The sequence below is a fragment of the Dermacentor silvarum genome, chromosome 8 (genome assembly GCF_013339745.2).
Source record: "Dermacentor silvarum isolate Dsil-2018 chromosome 8, BIME_Dsil_1.4, whole genome shotgun sequence".
In the NCBI taxonomy this organism is placed as follows: domain Eukaryota; kingdom Metazoa; phylum Arthropoda; class Arachnida; order Ixodida; family Ixodidae; genus Dermacentor; species Dermacentor silvarum.
In genome coordinates, this window is record NC_051161.1 from 36,770,998 (window position 1) to 36,788,799 (window position 17,802).

At 44.8% G+C, this 17,802-nt stretch overlaps 1 protein-coding gene across 1 annotated transcript in view; it reads left to right on the forward strand.

Annotated features, from left to right (window-relative positions):
• LOC119462076 (tubby-related protein 4-like) overlaps positions 1-17,802 on the forward strand; it is a 206,640-nt gene that overhangs the window by 168,052 nt on the left and 20,786 nt on the right. The window contains exons 4-7 of the mRNA XM_037723423.2: positions 1,439-1,549; positions 6,492-6,640; positions 9,486-9,710; positions 16,037-16,361. Of these exons, the coding sequence (XP_037579351.1) occupies positions 1,439-1,549; positions 6,492-6,640; positions 9,486-9,710; positions 16,037-16,361 (810 nt within the window). The remainder of the gene's footprint in view (positions 1-1,438; positions 1,550-6,491; positions 6,641-9,485; positions 9,711-16,036; positions 16,362-17,802) is intronic.

Consider the following 17,802-nt stretch of genomic DNA (forward strand, 5'->3'; position numbering starts at 1 on the left):
TAAAAATGCGGATGGTGGATCATTCAAGTCTCTATCATCAGTACTCAGTAAAGAAAAAAGAAAAAGAGAAAAGCCGACTTCAACTATTGCTTTCGCTGTGAACTCGCACAACCTGTGAGGTTCAGTCTATGAATTTTTCACAACCTTCTGCAGTCCAGGGGTGCATAGAACGCGTCGAGTAAGTGAGCAGTAGAAACTCATGGGCGGAGGCTTATATGCATGCTGACTTAACCTGAGACTTAAGTGTATGCGGCGAGCGTGACGCCGAGGCTTTACGTAAACACTTTCTTTAGCTCTCCAGCAGAATACAGATTGGTACCGAAGTAAACACGTATCAAAACAACTCAGGCTGCTTGAACTAACTCCCTCTCATGATTTGGAGTTCACGTGCTGAGATAAGCATCGAATATTTAGTTGCATACTTTAGAGGAAGCTTTAGTTCGGCGGCTCCGATCTAAATACATGGGAAAGGAGAAATCGCTGCTCTCGGCAACCACCTCTCCAAATTTTATGTGATTTGTTTCAGTTTTAAAAAAAAGTGAAAATATAGTGATTGCTGGCAGCGAATTTTCGATTTAGGCTGTCAATGTTTTAATCACAGTGAAAAACGATAACACAATTATGTAAATTGCGTCTAATGGCACGTTTAAGGTGGACAACATTTATTGTAATATAGATTACTCTCTAATTACCCACTAATATGTGAGTAGGACTTTTGTAAAACCTTTGTCAACAATGTGACACATTCACGTAAGGTATAAATTGATATATCACATTTGTCCGCTTTGGATGCCTTAACAGATGCAGTTTCCAGAACTGCAAGATGTTTGGTATAGACCTACAAATTTTTAAACTTCGTGCTTCCATTTTTTCTTAAACTTACCAATTTTTGAAAATTCTTTATAAAAATGCAGGCCTTAAACTGAAATTTCGCTTCCAAGTGTCTCTAGAATATCAATTTCTCGCTCAAATGCAACATATGTCATCAAAGTCAGCCCAGTGGTTATCTCAGAAAAACGTTTCTGCGTATTCCATTTATTTTAATAGATCGCATCGGAGTTGGCCCCAAGCTAAAGCTTGCTCTTAAGAAAGCTTTAGCTCGGGGACAAATTCCTGTTGAACTGCCTTCTTTTTCTCTTTTTTTTTGTGTGTGTGTGTGTGTGTGCTTGCGCGAGCTGAATGCGATCCAGCCCTTAATGCCATCTTCCAGCCTTACTGTACCATAATACCAGACGGAGGATGGAGTCATCTTCGAGCTAAAGACACTGATACCTTGGGGAGTGCTCATTACATTGTGCACATTCATTTAGCGGTGCTTCCCACCTTTTTTGTTCGCATGGAGAATTGAATGCCGCCGATATATAACAACGATGGTTCTAAAGGGGCACTAACCGAATCAACTTTGTCTTCGTCCCTTTCTCTCTCACACCACACGCAGCTCCCGAATCCAAGATATCCGTCCTGGCCGTTTGCTTCAGCAACGGAGCCATTCATGTCATGAAGAATTACGACGACATCTCGCCTACCATCATCAACACCGGTCTCAAAGGTATTGATATTGAATAGATATTCTGTGAATAGGAGCGATCTCGGCTGTGCGTTGCTACTCAGTAACAACGCCTCGCACTGCCATCTCAAATCCAATTGTTTTTGAAATTGTTCTTATCTCTTTTCGTATGCTTCAAACGGGCGCTAAGGACGTCTATTATGGTTTCATCGCTTTCAGTTTTAATAATTTCCACCTCTTCGCCGGCAAATATTTAACAGACTGCAGAGCGCGTCTTTAATGTCGCCTATTTGGCTGCTCTCTGCGACATTACTGACATTATATGTCACACCTAGCGTGTTAAAAAAAACACTGGTGTTTTACCTCTATGTTGAAACGGTTAGATATCATACGGTCTCTTACCAACACGTCTATGTGCTTCAGAGATACCTAAGCTCCATCTGTGTATCTACAGATATTATATGGGGATTTATTGTATCATTATGGAGGATAGAAACGCAATTAGATGGATAATTGGGCTAGTTGGCATTTTATTATCGGGAAACTATAGTTGTGAGGGAGCACTTGTTTTTGTCATCTCGTAAGTTTGGCGTTGTTCCAGAGCTCTTGTTTTCCAATAACAGAGATAGATGAGCTCGCTCACACTATTTTCTGGTTTGACAAGCCGGTTAGCTGGGGCTAGCATTTCCTGCAGCATGGGCGGTGTTTGCACGCAAACGTGTTCCACTGTCAGTTGCACCAGTTGTGCATTCTGTAAGTGTAACTGTAGTCTCAGGAATTATAATAGTTAGTCGAGTGTTCATGTCCGCGCTCAGCCTGGTGTCGTGTGACTCGCCTTGCTTGCAAGGCCTTGGCTATTGGGGGGACGAGGACACGCGTAACTAGTGGTCAAAAAAAAAAAAAAACAGACGAAGTGAAACACATTTTGTCCTGTGGTGACTTTCACTGTCCCATATATTGGGCAGCACATATACAGAATTAAATCAAGGGCATCTTGGATTCACTCCACTGGTGTAATTATAGGCCGTTTCACCTTGACGTACGGTGTACGTTCCTTTCAGGCTATTGTATCATAACAACTTGCACACGCGTTCTCAGCAGGAATGCTTGTGGGTGTGCGCACAACGCTTAAGCAAGCAGTAAAAGGCATAATTGATATCTCGCTCCGCTGTTGAGCCAATTGGGTGTAGCGGGACGGTGCGTCCCTACGGTGCGACCGCCTGGTTCCTTTACTTTATTGCAGACCAGCTGACTGCAAGTGTAACGTGCCACTGCAAGACGCACTTATAAAAAGGCGAAGTCAGCGCAGTTCCCTGCAAGGTCTGAAGGCCTGAAATGAGATTGATTGCTAGCTAGAACTCGTAATAAACAGTGACAACGAAATGCATGCAGCGAAACCCTCCGTGGTTTTGAAGAGCATGAGAAGTTGCTTGCGGAAACTGCGGGTGGCAGCTAATGCACGAGATTCTAATGATCCTGCCGAAATAAAAACAGCGCAAGTTGATTGGCCACGTCTTACGCTAAGTGAAGGCGCTCCACGTAGCACACGAATAGAGTCAATACAATATATATGTCGTTCAAAAAACTGTGCTTCTATTATTTTGAACTATTGCTGTGCCGGCTCCTGTAATTCCTTGCTTCACTGATATATATATATATATATATATATATATATATATATATATATATATATAATTCACCACTTACAAAATATTCACAGCCTAGAACTGCGTAAGAGTGGAAGCCAGCTTAACGAGCATAATAACCGGCTTACAAATGAGCTATTCACCGTGAACCGGCGTTTTCTTGAAATCCGCTAACTTCCTGTTGCGTTCTGGCTTCACTGCAGTAAGCTCCATCTTGCAAAAGAGCACGCTTTACAGGCTACCTATAAATATTTCGAGCAGTTGAGAACGCCGGAATGACACACGCACACTGACGACTATGGACATTTTTTTTAGGGGCGAAGCTCCTTATAGCGGCACCCGTTCCGTCCCCGTCGTCGTAGTAGTAGTGTGTAACCAGTCTGAGAAAAAAAATTACGAAGTTGTGTCCGTAGCGCGGAATCGAACCAGGGACCCCTCGCTTCCGAGCGCGCGGCGTTAGCCCACTACGCCACGAAGCGGACATGGACACACGCACCACGATGGCAATAAATACCCAACATTAACGAAAGGCCGCGTTTCTAGCGCGTTTCTAACGCGTTTGTGCTAGCGCGTTACGGCCCGTGTAAGAAGCTGGTGTAAGACGCTATGGCCTCTCCGCCTTACCTTCAACGCGTTTCGAACGCGCTGCCCAAAGCAGTGGCAAGTCAAGTTCAAGTCGAGGAGCGTTTATGAATACGGGGGGTATGCTCTCTCAGCAGTCATGTGATGGCGTCGGCAAACGCGGTGCACGTTCCGGCATGTGTAAATGGCTGCGTAAGACGCTGTGGCCGCTCCCCCTTACTAGAGAGTACTGCACGTTTCTAACGCGTTTGTGCTAGCGTCCCCTTAAGCGGGAGATCCGATGATTCCCTCCGGAGCTTCGCCCACTCATCATCATTCACCCCGTGGGTATGCTGTGATTTTTTTTTTCACCAAACACCTGAAGTGGCATGCCAGAGCATCTTTCTCTCGCACCCGCATGCGCATAGCGGAAAAGAAGGCATAAATATCACAGTGCCCGCTCATCACTCTAAACAGTAATATGCGGGCGCTACATTTGTTGCCTCGGGATCGTATCTCCATAATCTAACGTGCTTGAAAGGATGAAAGGGACGTGCCACTGGTGTAAATGACCGGCCTTTTCAATGAAGTACTGCAGGGTTCCTTTGAAAGTGCAACGTTCTGCTCGTTTGTGCGCGCCGCGGCTGCTTTTTGTGTGTCGATGTTTTGTGAAGTGAAGCCGACATTTCCGAAACAATGTTGCTGGCTTCTTTTAGTTCCGATAGAAAACTACTTTATTTTATTTTTTCAGGACCGTTATTCCTCGCGCCAGCATATTTACCGCTTGTGCAAGCGGTTAAAACACAGCAGCTAAGAAAAAAAAACATATCTCAAAGAATTTTTGCGGCAGAAGCCTTAATCACGTTCTTTTTTTTTATTTCTTTTTTTTTGTAATTGCTCGGGCATCCATGGGACTACATTTATCTTCTTTTGTGTATTGAAACGTTATTTATTAGGTCTTTCTCAAAGAGATAGGGTGCGTCTTCCGAGTGTTTTTTTCTCGCCCGCAGAAAGTGCTATTTTGTAAGGTTATTATTACTGCGGTGCAGCCGCCCCACAACAAGAACTTTCGGGAATGGAAATTTCGTGTTATTGTAATTGCAAATTCGCATATGTGTACCCGATTACAGTGCCAAATCTAATAGCTTGCCGACGCGTCCTTCTCACACTTCGCCGCGTCAAGCAGCAAGGCAGAAAAACGGAAGCTTATAGTTACGGAAAAAAAAAATGAGCAGAACTAGACAGGAAGGTCACAGAACGAGGGCATTGCATATCATGAAAACGCGTTCATTTGTCTTTTCGAAGCTTTCCGAGGAGAGTAATATGGACGAATAGCTTTGTCTAAGTTAAGTTAAATTTAAGTACCTTAGTTGCATTCATTGAGAGGACCCTCGTAACGTTGGGCCAGCATGACTTTGCATAAGCTTTACTGGCGGTGGTCGATTCCCGCGTGCTTGTCCCCGCTTGCGATTACATGGGTGCAACCATAGCTTAAGGCGGGCGACAATCCGTGGTAATGTTTGCCTTGCAGGCCATGCCACATTCCTTTCCTGCGAAAATGACGGGAAAGAAGCGGGTGAAGGGTTCCTTGAACGAAGGGCTAAAGTGAGACAGTTTGGAAACACTGTTGCGCTTCCCGCGAATAGAAGCTAATGCTACTTCACTTTCGCTAACCAATTTAGAATCATTCCTCGGTCCTAACAATGCGGGAAGGTGTAACGGTAGGTTAATTCTTTGTAACGACGCTGCATAAGTTTTCTCTTTTTTCTCTCATTGTTAGGTGCATGCCTGGATTATGGATGTTTATTATACTTAGCAGTTCAACAGAGAAACACTTGACGGGCCGGAATGCATTGATTAACATAAACAAGCTGTACCTTGTAACTTATACGGTCATCTTCTTGATATGTTCAGTACCGTTTGAAAATAATTGCGAGTTAGGGTGAAAGATCGAACGACTCGAAGCCCAGAACTGGAACTCGCTGGTGAATTATACTCTTCTAAGGCACTTTCAAATTTTAGAGCCGGTAGTTTAGGGAAATGCAAGGGTCATTGAATCGCTCCCTATTGCAAACTTAAACAGTGCGAAATGGCGTGGACAAAGGCACACGTACACACAAAAGCAGTGCTGTTTTATCAATCGAATTTTTATTTGCTCCTATTTATGTCCTTTATTCATGCATGAACTCGTGTACAGATTATGTATACGTTCGTGTTCTTTGACTGTATGCATTATTTATCTCTATTCTTTGAATTTTATTTTGTTTGTGGAGTGACTTGGAGCAGCAGAAAACGCTTAAAGGTGCTAATCGTTCGTATACTATCTTGTTATTTGAAAAAAGGTGCCACTTGGATATAAAAAAATTAATATATCAGCTTCCTGGCAATGTCAACTCACCTGGGTGCACTTGTGCATTAGACACGGTAAGCTGAATCTAAATAAATGGCAGAAAAAGGTAATCTCAACCAATGGAAAATACAATAAAAAGATGTTAGGGCAATAGAATTATAGAGAGGTTTATAGACTGATCAAAAGCAACCCGAAATAGCTCTAAACTAGCACAGCGTATTATGGTAAAAGACAAATATTTAGCAACACTATAAAACAAGAACACAAACACACATTTTTGCATTATTATTAAACATAGATATGGCATGTCTTGACTTGCCACGAAAATACGGTGTATTGGTTGTTTTAGCTGAGACGAATGCTTTTAGATTCTTTGTTTATTTTGCGAACAAAAAAAAATAAAGAATTTTCGTGCGCTCTTCTGCAGACATCAAAGTGGAGTGGTCTAACAGCGGCGAAGTGCTTGCTGTTGCCGGCGTCGCTTCGGATTCTACCGACGGAGACTGCCGGAACCGCATCCACTTCTACACGGACGCAGGGCTGCTTCGTTTCGTGGCTGCCATACCATACACGCAGGTAAAGTAACCGTAGTACAGGCTATATATCTGATAAACTATGCATTGTCCTCTATATGGGGCTCTGATGCCTGTTTGCAATTAAGCGTATAACATGTGTTCACGTTGTATGAAGCGTTAATAAATTCACTGCCAAAAACGCAGCAATTAGGATGAACGAACGGGTCGGCATGCGCGGACTGTATGCTTGCTCCATTTCAAACGTACAACAGAGTGTAATCAAACAAGCGGGCGCGGTCTGCATGCTTCTTCCATTTCGAACGTAAAACAGCATATTCAAACAAAGACAAAGTTGAAGAAAAAAACGCTGCACTGCTTGTAGCTTTAGCGCCTAGATGTGTGGTATATGATTGATTGAAGAACTATATTTTAAAAAAGCCGGCAGATCCCACGCCCTGTGGGAATCTATGTTATGCGAGCCAGTGTGCGGGGAATCTAGCAAGTTAACGAAACGACCATGAGAGCACCAAGGCGTAGGCGGCTCTTTGATGACCTACATGACACGCATGTCATGACATAAATGTCATGAGTCCTCAGGAGTTCCTTTCGCTACACCTAAGAGACCTTAACGCGAAAGCCTTAGTCATGTTCATGACTTTTATCATCAACCTTTCGCCTTTTCCTTCACTTAGTACCACATCCCAACATATTCCATTGGTTTTTGAGTGTTAATCTTTTTTTACTGAGTCATTCTCATTTTTGCTGAGTCATGCTCTTGATTATGATTTGAACCATAATCATTCAGTGTTTCCTTCACTTAGTACCCAGGTCCGAACCCATTTCAGTGGTTTTTGAATGTTAATCTTTTTCGCTTGGTCATTGTCATGACCTACATGACACGCATGTCATGACAATCATGTCATGACCTATCACTTATGTTCATCATACACTCCTGTCATACTATGCCAATTTTCATAGCTACCAAGTTAACGAAACGACCATGAGAGCACCAAGACGTAGGCGGCTGTTGCATGACCTACATAACACGCATGTGATGACATTCATGTCATAACATATCATTTAGGTTCGTCATATACTCTTGTCATAGTATGCCAATTTTGGGACATACCAACTTAACGAAACGACCATGAGAGCACAAAGACGTAGGCGGCTGGCTGGCTGGCTGGCTGGCTGGCTGGCTGGCTGGCTGGCTGGCTGGCTGGCTGACTGGCTGCCTGGCTGGCTGGCTGGCTGGCTGGCTGGCTGGCTGGCTAGCTAGCTAGCTAGCTAGCTAGCTAGCTAGCTAGCTAGCGATAGATAGATAGATAGATAGATAGATAGATAGATAGATAGATAGATAGATAGATAGATAGATAGATAGATAGATAGATAGATAGATAGATAGATAGATAGATAGATAGATAGATAGATAGATAGATAGCTAGATAGATAGATAGATAGATAGATAGATAGATAGATAGATAGATAGATAGATAGATAGATAGATAGATAGATTAGATAGATAGATAGATAGATAGATAGATAGATAGATAGATAGATAGATAGATAGATAGATAGATAGATAGATAGATAGATAGATAGATAGATAGATAGATACTGTCAAAGTAAGAAATGCATTAAAAAAAAGCACCTTCAGTTTAGCGTCATCCTTGACTCCAGAGGATGATGATGATTTATTGGCATGCACGTTTCGAGGCGGTGAGAAATAGTCACGAGTCTGCTTAAGTTACTCAGGTATGCTATACTTGCTTTTCACTGTAGCATTTTTGTATACAACTCTATAGTCTTTTTTCTCTTCCTCAAAACTTGTCTATTTACCTTGTATCGCTATCTATGCCTGTAAGGGATCCGGTCGTATCAGTCTCTTCCCTGCTTTTTTTTTATCAATACTCCAAACGTTCTACCTAAACACCATAGATGGGACGGCAGTGCCTCCTCTGGAGTGAAGCAGTAACTTCACTTCAATAGTCATGGCATCCGAGATCGGTTCCGTGCTGTAGACAGCACGCGCCTCCCGACCTCGGAAGCCGTGCAATGATCCTCTGATGCAATGATCCTGAAGTGTTCCTTAAAAAAATGTCACTCGACTTCACTGTCCTTCGTTGAACGATGAAGATGCTGATCTACGAAATTTTATCTAGCAGTGGTTGAGGTATAATGACAACTTCAGTCGAAATGTAGCACTGTTGAAATCTCGCCACCACTCAATATGGTGATCAGTCAAACGGAAGTCGAGCCTATATAAATACAGTTGCTAAACTATACACCAATACGTTCACGTTAACACCGCGTAACCTTCTGTTCTTTTCTTCAAGTAATCGCCTTCGTTTATGGCCCGACACACGTAGAGAATTATATTCGTAGTTACGAAAACAGCACTTTACAGTTTGTTTTGCAATTAGGAGAGCCGCTATAGTTCCGCTAAGAGTGGGACACATCCTCAGCAAAGGTCATATAAATAAAGTTCCGCTTCGTTACAATTATTTATTGGAACTTACAAAGTTATGCAAACGGCCTATTAGACCATTTTTCATTATTGTAAAGCTAGCTTTCCTGCGAAGCAGTTTGCCCAGCTAATGACAGCGTAGTGATTTTTTTACAAACAGCGTCGTGTACAAGCATTGTTTGCTTGTTATATGAAATGGAAAATATAGACGTGACTCTCGTGATGAAACCATGCGCACTAGCCAAACCCTAGCATGTGCCAGCTAGCACTCAGTCTTCGTTCGAACCATGTCCGGCGCCGCCATTAGTTGGGCAAATGTGGTATGCAGAGAAGCACACTTCCAAGTTAGGAAAAGGGTCTGTTCAATTAAACGAGAAAAAAATAATAAATACGCCATATCAAGTGCACGAATACCCTCTCACCGCTTCCGCGCACGCAGAGCCCAGTGACGGCCCTGACGTGGGGTCACAACGACAAGCGGCTGTTCGTGGCCACGGGAAGCGTGATCCACATTGGCTGGGTGACGCGGCGGATGGCCTCGCTGCAGCTGCTGTCCCGGTTAACGCTGCACCGGGCACTCAGGGACGAGGCGGCTGTGCACACGCTCCCTTTGCCTCGAAGGTTGCGAGCCCTGGTTGCCAACCTCTTCGGGCAGACCGTCAAGGTGGGTCACGTGATACACTAAGCTGCCGCATGCCCCGAAACTCGGCTCACTCTTTAAAAACGCACCGAAATACTCGGCGAAAGTATATGGTTCGTTGTGCAGAGCCTGCTTAGACCGTATCTATTGTTCCCGAGTGACTTATACAAATGAATGAATGAATGAATGAATGAATGAATGAATGAATGAATGAATGAATGAATGAATGAATGAATTTGATAACTATTTGGTTAAGGGTGTAATGCTTGTGAATGGGCTAGTTGATTTCGTATGTCACAGTCAAGGTTGCGCTACATGGGTAGCTAGGAAAAAGAGCGAGGAAAGGATTGAGAGTTTTACTTCAAATCAAATTGTATTTCCGTCAATCTTTTTATTCTTCTAGTAGTTTCTATAATAGAACGATCACTATCGTTGATTGAGTTTAGCGTTCCAGAGCAGCACTTGAGATATGAGAGACGCCGTCGCAGTGGGAAGTTCTGGTATGGTTAGTGTGGTTATCACAGCCTGATGCTGCTTATTGAACTGTTATATTATAAACAGGAGCGCGACATAAGAACAAGGCGAAGGACGGTAACGTAAATGCAGTGCTTTCCTGTCCATGCAAGTGCAACGAGCGCCGGCAGCAAAAGGTTTAACTGCAAAAGCGTTTGTTCCTGTCCAGACGGCTATTGTTTTATGAATATATTTTTAAAAAACTTGGTGGACGCTTAAGCTTCGCCTTTAAGAGTGTAACCCGACAGCGGCAGTTCAGGGCAGAGGAATGGCTCATACCCCCGTAAGCAAGGAAATAGGGGTTTGTGTTTGAGCTTCCGCGTAACAGAATTATGTTTTCTCGCATATTCAATTTATTTTCTCGTATATTAAAATTACAATCCGACGTTATCGTGCCTGTAGGTTGTGTACAAGTCGGGCTTTACGAATTTTCTGACGTGTTTTACTTTTAGAAATTCAATTAGTTCAGTAACGCCTCTGCGCCACGCGGATCTGCATGGTTGTGGTTCGGGATCATTTTTTTCTGATGGACAACGCCGCCAACGGTGAACGCCGACACCGTATATTCTGTGAAACGGGACCCTTAACGCTATCGCGTTAATGTACCCTGCAAGATAACATTAAGTATGGTCGTATTAGCAAATTACATTTCTTCAGTTGCCGAACTATCACTCCTAATGGGTCAAGCTGGCTTGCTAAGTGAGAAAAGACACAAATATGAAAAACCCCTGGCGACAACACCCTAAAGTTCACACACTACCTCACCGGGACGTCAGTAATTTTGACATCCTCTACTTGGGGTTACATAATTAATTGACGGTAAAGAACGACTACATTGCATTAAGAAAAACAGACTCGACCTATAGTAGGTGTCGAAAAGTTTTGCTGTGCCAGAAACATTTCAAATATGAGAAAATTATTTGTAATCCACCCTGACGTATCAGCACTGAGGCTTTGAACCCAGTGCTGGTACGCAGAAAATATATCTTTAGTACAACAAATCTCTCGTTTATTCATGTGTGGTAAACCTCTTGCCTCAAAATGAGTGAAACTAGAGGTTTGAAAGAAGAATTTACACTGCTTAAACTTCATTATTGTGGCTTTTTAGTATCGCTTTAAATCAAACGTGCGTAACTTGCTTATTTTATTTATTTTTTTTAGCTCGCCTGTTTGGCGGGATCTGTCTGGCGCCAGACCGCCGACTATCACGTCTGACAAATTCAGTTTCTCGTCTATTACCGGTGTTGCCAGAACACCGATTAAGTAATTTACTGCCTCGACGGGTTCTCGATCAATTAATTAGGCGAGTATTCGTCTCCCCCAGCGGCGTCTTCCTTCACTCGTGCTATCAGTCCGATCGGGGCTCATTCTCGCCGGCGCGAAAGGTCCCGGACTGCCATCAGTACGGCGACTCAGCGCTCGTAACCACTACGGAGAACTATATGGGATCCACGAAGGAAAACGACCGTGCAACGCACAAAAGGGGAAGGGGGGACGTCCTCTCGCGCTTAGCTTTGCGGCGAGTTACGAGTCCGCCCTCTCAGACGCAGGGTAAAGACGGGTTCCCTACGTACACAGATGCGAATCGTCGTAAAAGGGGAGAGCTATTCGCCCAATCCCTGCGCAAGCATAGAGAGACTAGACGGGCTGTACACTCGCCACTCCTTCGAGTCTGCGTGTGAGTGAGTGTCTGCGTGCGCGCTGAGCGAAAGCGGGTAAGCGAGAGCGTTTGTCAGCGTGTGTGTGCCGCGACGTAGGCAAGGGGAGGGCGCCATCAAACAGTGCGGTCTTCTGAGGCTCGTCGCAAGGCATACACGTTAACGGTCCATAAAAAGCCGTGCTGTACGCTTAGCTCTGTACCAGGAATGGGAGCGATGAGACCGAGCGTACAGGAAACGTACATCGTCGGGCTCGGTCTCCATTACCGAAATGCGCACTTTGCGCGCGTGAGGACGAAAGGTTATGGCGACGGTTACGCATGCGTCATCCCTGTGTCAGCGTTCGCGTCTTTGTCTTTCTCGTTGCGGGTGCTCAGAGTTATAGGGAAATGTCCGGAGGTACTTGCACCAACAACGGGGTTTAGGCAAGATAGTTTTGGATATTAGTAAACAGATCCAGAACACTGTGAACACGAACTTTAGTACGCTGCAGAACGAGGATGTTTATCTTTTGAGGAAGCAGGCAAACGTCAGCGTTAAGGACTCAGTTGTTGTTTTTCAGATAGTGCGCTGGTTAGCCGAACACTTTTTATTAGCTGACATTCGGCACACTGTTGACTTGGTCCCAGATTTATGGTATCTGTGCTAGCATCTCAGCTACGCAGCTTTTATGGTCAGCTATCGGCAAAGCGCGCAGTAAGTTGAAGTTACCACGTGCGTCCGCACCTTTTAAGAAAAGGCAGCAACTTCATGTGTACGGTGATTTTAAGCTACCCTTACCTAAGCTCATTGTCATTTCGAAGGGCAAACTTAAGCTATCTCATGAAAACAGTTAAACAAGGAAAGAACTGGCCAGCATTGACCCTTAGAAGCTGAAGGAAATACGCGCACTCCTAGGGAGATTGAGCTAGGTCTAAAGATGTTATCATGACATAAAAGCCAATCTGGTTTACAGCACTATGGGAACTCGGTTCTACATAGCGATTTTGTCGCTATCGTGAACGCTCAGCAAAGAATTAAGCTGGTCGCAGATGCAACACAAAAGATCAGTAGTCAGCTAGATTTATCATCCCTACGTTTATCGAATGCAGGTTTCTCGCGGATGCGTTATGTGTTCATTTCACACAACATGTACACAACATTGTACAGTAGAAATGGCAGAGAGCGTCACCATATATACATTTGTGCTATACGGACCAATTCTGTTGTTTGTCCATGTCCACGTTTAGGGCATTAGACGGATTTTGTTGAATGGCAACGTTTCCTTTCTTAGAAATTTCACTTGTAAACCGTCGCACTAATTTATTTCAAGGGTTCCGTATCTCAGAGCCATTTCCCTGGGAAAATATATCCGAAAATTTCCTCAATTGTGTAGCCACCCACGAAAGTGGATTAACCGGCAGCACGTTGCTGTATAAAGCAAGCACGGACATTTCTTCAACGTCTGATTGATTGATTGATAGATAGATTGATTGATTGATTGATTGATTGATTGATTGATTGATTGATTGATTGATTGATTGATTGATTGATTGATTGATTCATTCATTCATTGACTGAAATATTGGAAACCTTCGTAGGTGGTTTTTCCTCAATCGATTGTCAAATGAACAGACAGAAGTGACACGCTCACGCACACATACGCGCACACACACATGAGCAATACACAGTTTTAGTTTAGCGGGCTTAGCGGAATAGCGGGATCAAAATGCGCATGCGCAGAACGCTAGATTACCCATACCGCTTACCGTACCGTACGTACTTTACGTAAAACATGGCGGCGGTCCCGGCCGCCCGCTTCGAACTGAATTTGGCGTTGTTTTTGTAGAATTCACTTCGTTCGTAGCAAATGACTGTATAAGCGGCTTTCGCTTAGTCTCAGGTCGCTTCGACGATAGAGTATTATAGATAATCTTGAGGAGTTTTCGAGATGGCTTCTCGTTTCTAACGCGACCAAGCCTAACAAGAGAAATCTCTGAGATGCCAGCGTCACTTGTCGGTGAAGTCGAGAAATTGGTGCCACAATGGCATATGGCCTCTGAGAACGGAATGTTTCGGAGGCTATGGTAGACAGCATGTACTGCTTGTCTGTTTCGCCGCAGATCGGTGGACATGAGAAGTACAAATACAACGCGCTGCTAGCTTCCATTGCGCTGCCTCTCGCACTTTCCGCACGCACACACAGATAGAATCACTTAGGTGCACTATGTGTTGGAAATGCCAAGCGTAACTGAATAGTGTCCCGCACGTAAATACGCTAGCTATCGCGCTAAACTAAAACTCGCTTTCTGCAAAGTTCTTTGCGGAACGGTAATGCTATTTCCCTTAACCCCGATATTAAACTAACGTTAAACTAAAGCTTTCCTATGACTAGCACTTAGTAGCAACGCGCTTGAGTGGACTAGCATTGTAGCATTGTAGTGGGTGCGTCAAGACGTTGCTATGCGCACATAGGTGTTCAGGTAAGAAAAAAATAACATGCAACAAAAGCATCAAACAAGAAACAAACAACAACAAACAAAAATGCAAGGCAATGGAATATACAAAATTCGTATCAATGCCTAACATAAGGAATTAAGCGTTGAGACACATTGCCCAATGAATACAAAAATAGTGAACAAATACAAGCCGTACATGCTGAAAAATGCATATAAATGGATAAACGAGCCAAAAGAACAGGAAATGAATGAATCGATCAGTCGGAAGACAAAATACACAAAGAGACTTTATTTCATTTTAGCTTGACACTATATTCAAGTATCGAACGTGCGCGGTGCCCCACTGTACTGCTCGATATTCGGCATCGGCAACCTAGACTTCAAACAAATACATATATTTATTCTTTTCTTTTCTTTTTGAGGGGGCCGTGTTTCGAATTCTTATGTGACATGCCGTACAACTTTTGTCAATACTGGACTCATTTCATGCATGTCTACAGCTGTCTTTAGCACGTACTTGCAAAATAGCTCACACACTAGAGCAACTCGTAAGAACAGGCGCTGGCCAATCTTGACAGCGAGTATACCAGTCAAAGCAGCCCACCAATAAAAAAAGATGATTGTCACGAAGGATACGCTATATCTAAACTTGCTCGGTGAGTTATACGGCGATGCCTTGGCGTCTTCGATCTCTTTTGAGTTACGGTGGGAGTCCTCCTCACTCAACGGTGCGCTCGTGGTCTTGTATAGCACAAGGAAAGCGGCAAACTGTCCGGAGCGCCCACGCCCGATGTGGGCCACGCATTATAGACCAGAATTTTTTACTTTCACATACGTGTTCAGAGCAAGCACACAAAATGCTGATCCCCGTTGCTATGCGTCTACACAGCTCGCGCGAGGGCTGTCTGTTTAATTGGTTTAATGGCGGAGCAGCTGACGACAAACCCATAACGAGCGAACACTAGTGGCGATCATGCTATAAGAACAAGCTGAGGGTTAACGCAGTGGCTTTTTTCCGCCAATATACGTCTTGCCAAATAGTGCGCGCCCTGGCTTGCGCCGTGGCCCAACAACAAAATCTGGTTAGAAAACAAGCTCGATATCGGTGATATTTGATGGCTGCCCGGCCAGTTGAGTCACTTGAGTTTCACGATATAGTGATAACGTGGTCTGGGCCAGTATTTTGTAGCGATGGCTTTCCGATGCTAATGGCTTTTCGCGCTTGGTCAGTGGTCAGAGCGATGGCTCACGTTATCAGCGGGATCAGCCGGCCGTGAGCGGTGGATGATATGACTAGCATATAACGCATCGCTACAAAATACCGGCCCTGGGACGCATGCGCTTTACTGCTGGTCTGTCAATTATGCTGTCTTAAGTTTAAAAAAAGCAAGTGCGTTGGCGCCTCTCTAGACAACTCATTCTGTTTCTTAGAAAATTGAGGAACGTCCAGATAACCACATTTGGTTGGGAAATAATTTCCTCGCGCATGCGCAGCATGTTTCTGCAGACGGTCTATTCCTTCAGTAACTGGCAAAAGATGGCTGCCACCTATAGAAGCGCTGCTAATTCTGGTCTATGCAAGGCACGCTGACTTAAATGCATCCTTTCTGTAGGACGTAGGTCACACCGTTGTGCGTCAAACGGTGAAAGTTGTCACTGTTTGACACAATTTGGATGCTATAGCCTGCGTGAAGTAGTGCGATTGCATTATTGACAGCTTCCATGGTTTGCGCGTGCGCAGTGCTACCTACCGGAGGCGCACCAGCTGCGCGAGTTTGTGTCCCGTCCGCACCACGTGCGTCTGCACTGCACCATGGTGCGCCACGACACCGAAGACCTGGTGTCGGGCAGCGCCACCTACACCCTGTTCCTCGAGTACCTGGGCGGCCTGGTGCCGCTACTGAAGGGCAAGCGCGCCTCCAAACTGCGGCCTGAGTTTGTCATCTTCGACCCCGAGCAGCCGGCCGGACAGGCCAGCAATGTTCGCCAGGGGTCGTCCTATGGCCGCAGCTCGCCCGGATTGGGTGCCGAGTCGGGCACCATGTCTACTACTTTGAGGGACGCCAGTGAGTATATTGTCACGCTGTAGGCGCGCCTGTAGGCGCGTCTACAGTGTGCGGACGCTCCGCGTAGGCGCGTCTTGTGCCGAGTGATAAGCATGTAACAGTGGCTACACGGTGGTTAAATGCGTGAAGATGGTCATTGGAAATAGATACACAATGTACGGACGCCAATATATAATATGTTATGAACGGGACACTTCCAGATTGACGTCGTTTGGGAGGATCAACACCTTTACTGCACACTTCACTTCAGAAAGTGATCGCGCCGCGCGTCGCCGACTTCCCCGAGATAATGTTGGGGCTGTCAGCCTTACCACGTTACGTCATAGCTCGAAGTGCGCGGGTCTCCGCTATCCGGGTGTATCGTAGGCCATCACGGCCGAGACATTATGCTGGCTTCAATAACGGGCTTTGGAAAAGCATAATTGCGCCAGATATTCCTGCTAGCTTGTCCGCGTTCCACTTTTATTGCTCCGGGTGCTGTCATATTTCTCTGTGGTGCTGTGGTCAACGTGTTATTTAAGAGGCGTCAACTCGGTACGGTGAAGGAGCATTAGCAAAAGTTCGACACTCTTTATGCGCTTTTATGAGATGTTTAATTATTACAACAGTGGCAGAATGCACAGTCCCTCGAGCCAATGTAGTAAAACTGCAGGGACATGGTCGACATTCGTGACGCCACATAAAATCCTTGATTTAGAGGCAGCCGTTCTCTCGTTTCATTTTTCTTTTCTTTTCCTTTTCCTTTCCCTTTCTTTTTTTTTTTTGCGAATGCGCAACTTAAGGCTGTTCCGCATAAAAAGGCATGATCTTGCTCCCTCGTTTATTGATGCCATAAGTCTATTCGGAGCTCGTCGCATCACGGTCAGGCGAGCAATACCGCAAACGCGCCTCTGGTCATTTACAGTGTTGCGTCATTCTTCATCATCAGCCTATATTTTATGTCTTTGTTGCGTCATTCTTATCGAAGTCCGAATGGCCTGCGTTGGCAACGCTGGGGTTATAAAAATGGTCGCTGCGCCACTTGACCGGTGCATTGCACTTGTAATGTTCAACATGCTGCCATAACTAGTGAAACCAACAGGATCTTGATTTTTTTTCAGCATTGCCAATTATTAGAGAGCACATGATTAGCCACGCACCGCGGATGTTATCAATTTGCGCCGGTGCTCTCGGTGTGCCCACTCTGCCGAACAACAGCCGACTCTGTGTTCAGATGCCAAGGGTGGGCGCTCATGTACACTGTCGGAAAAGCCGAACTGTCAAAAACATGACTGTTCAAATATACGCTCTAACGCATCACACATGGCACTTCACATTTAAAACTTTCCTATTAGCAAAACGGTTGAGTTGACATCAGCCGAAGGTTAAAAGTGAAGTCCTCTACAGACAAGGAACGAAGTTCTTCAGGCATCCCCCTCCACCCCCTCCCCCCCACCCCAAT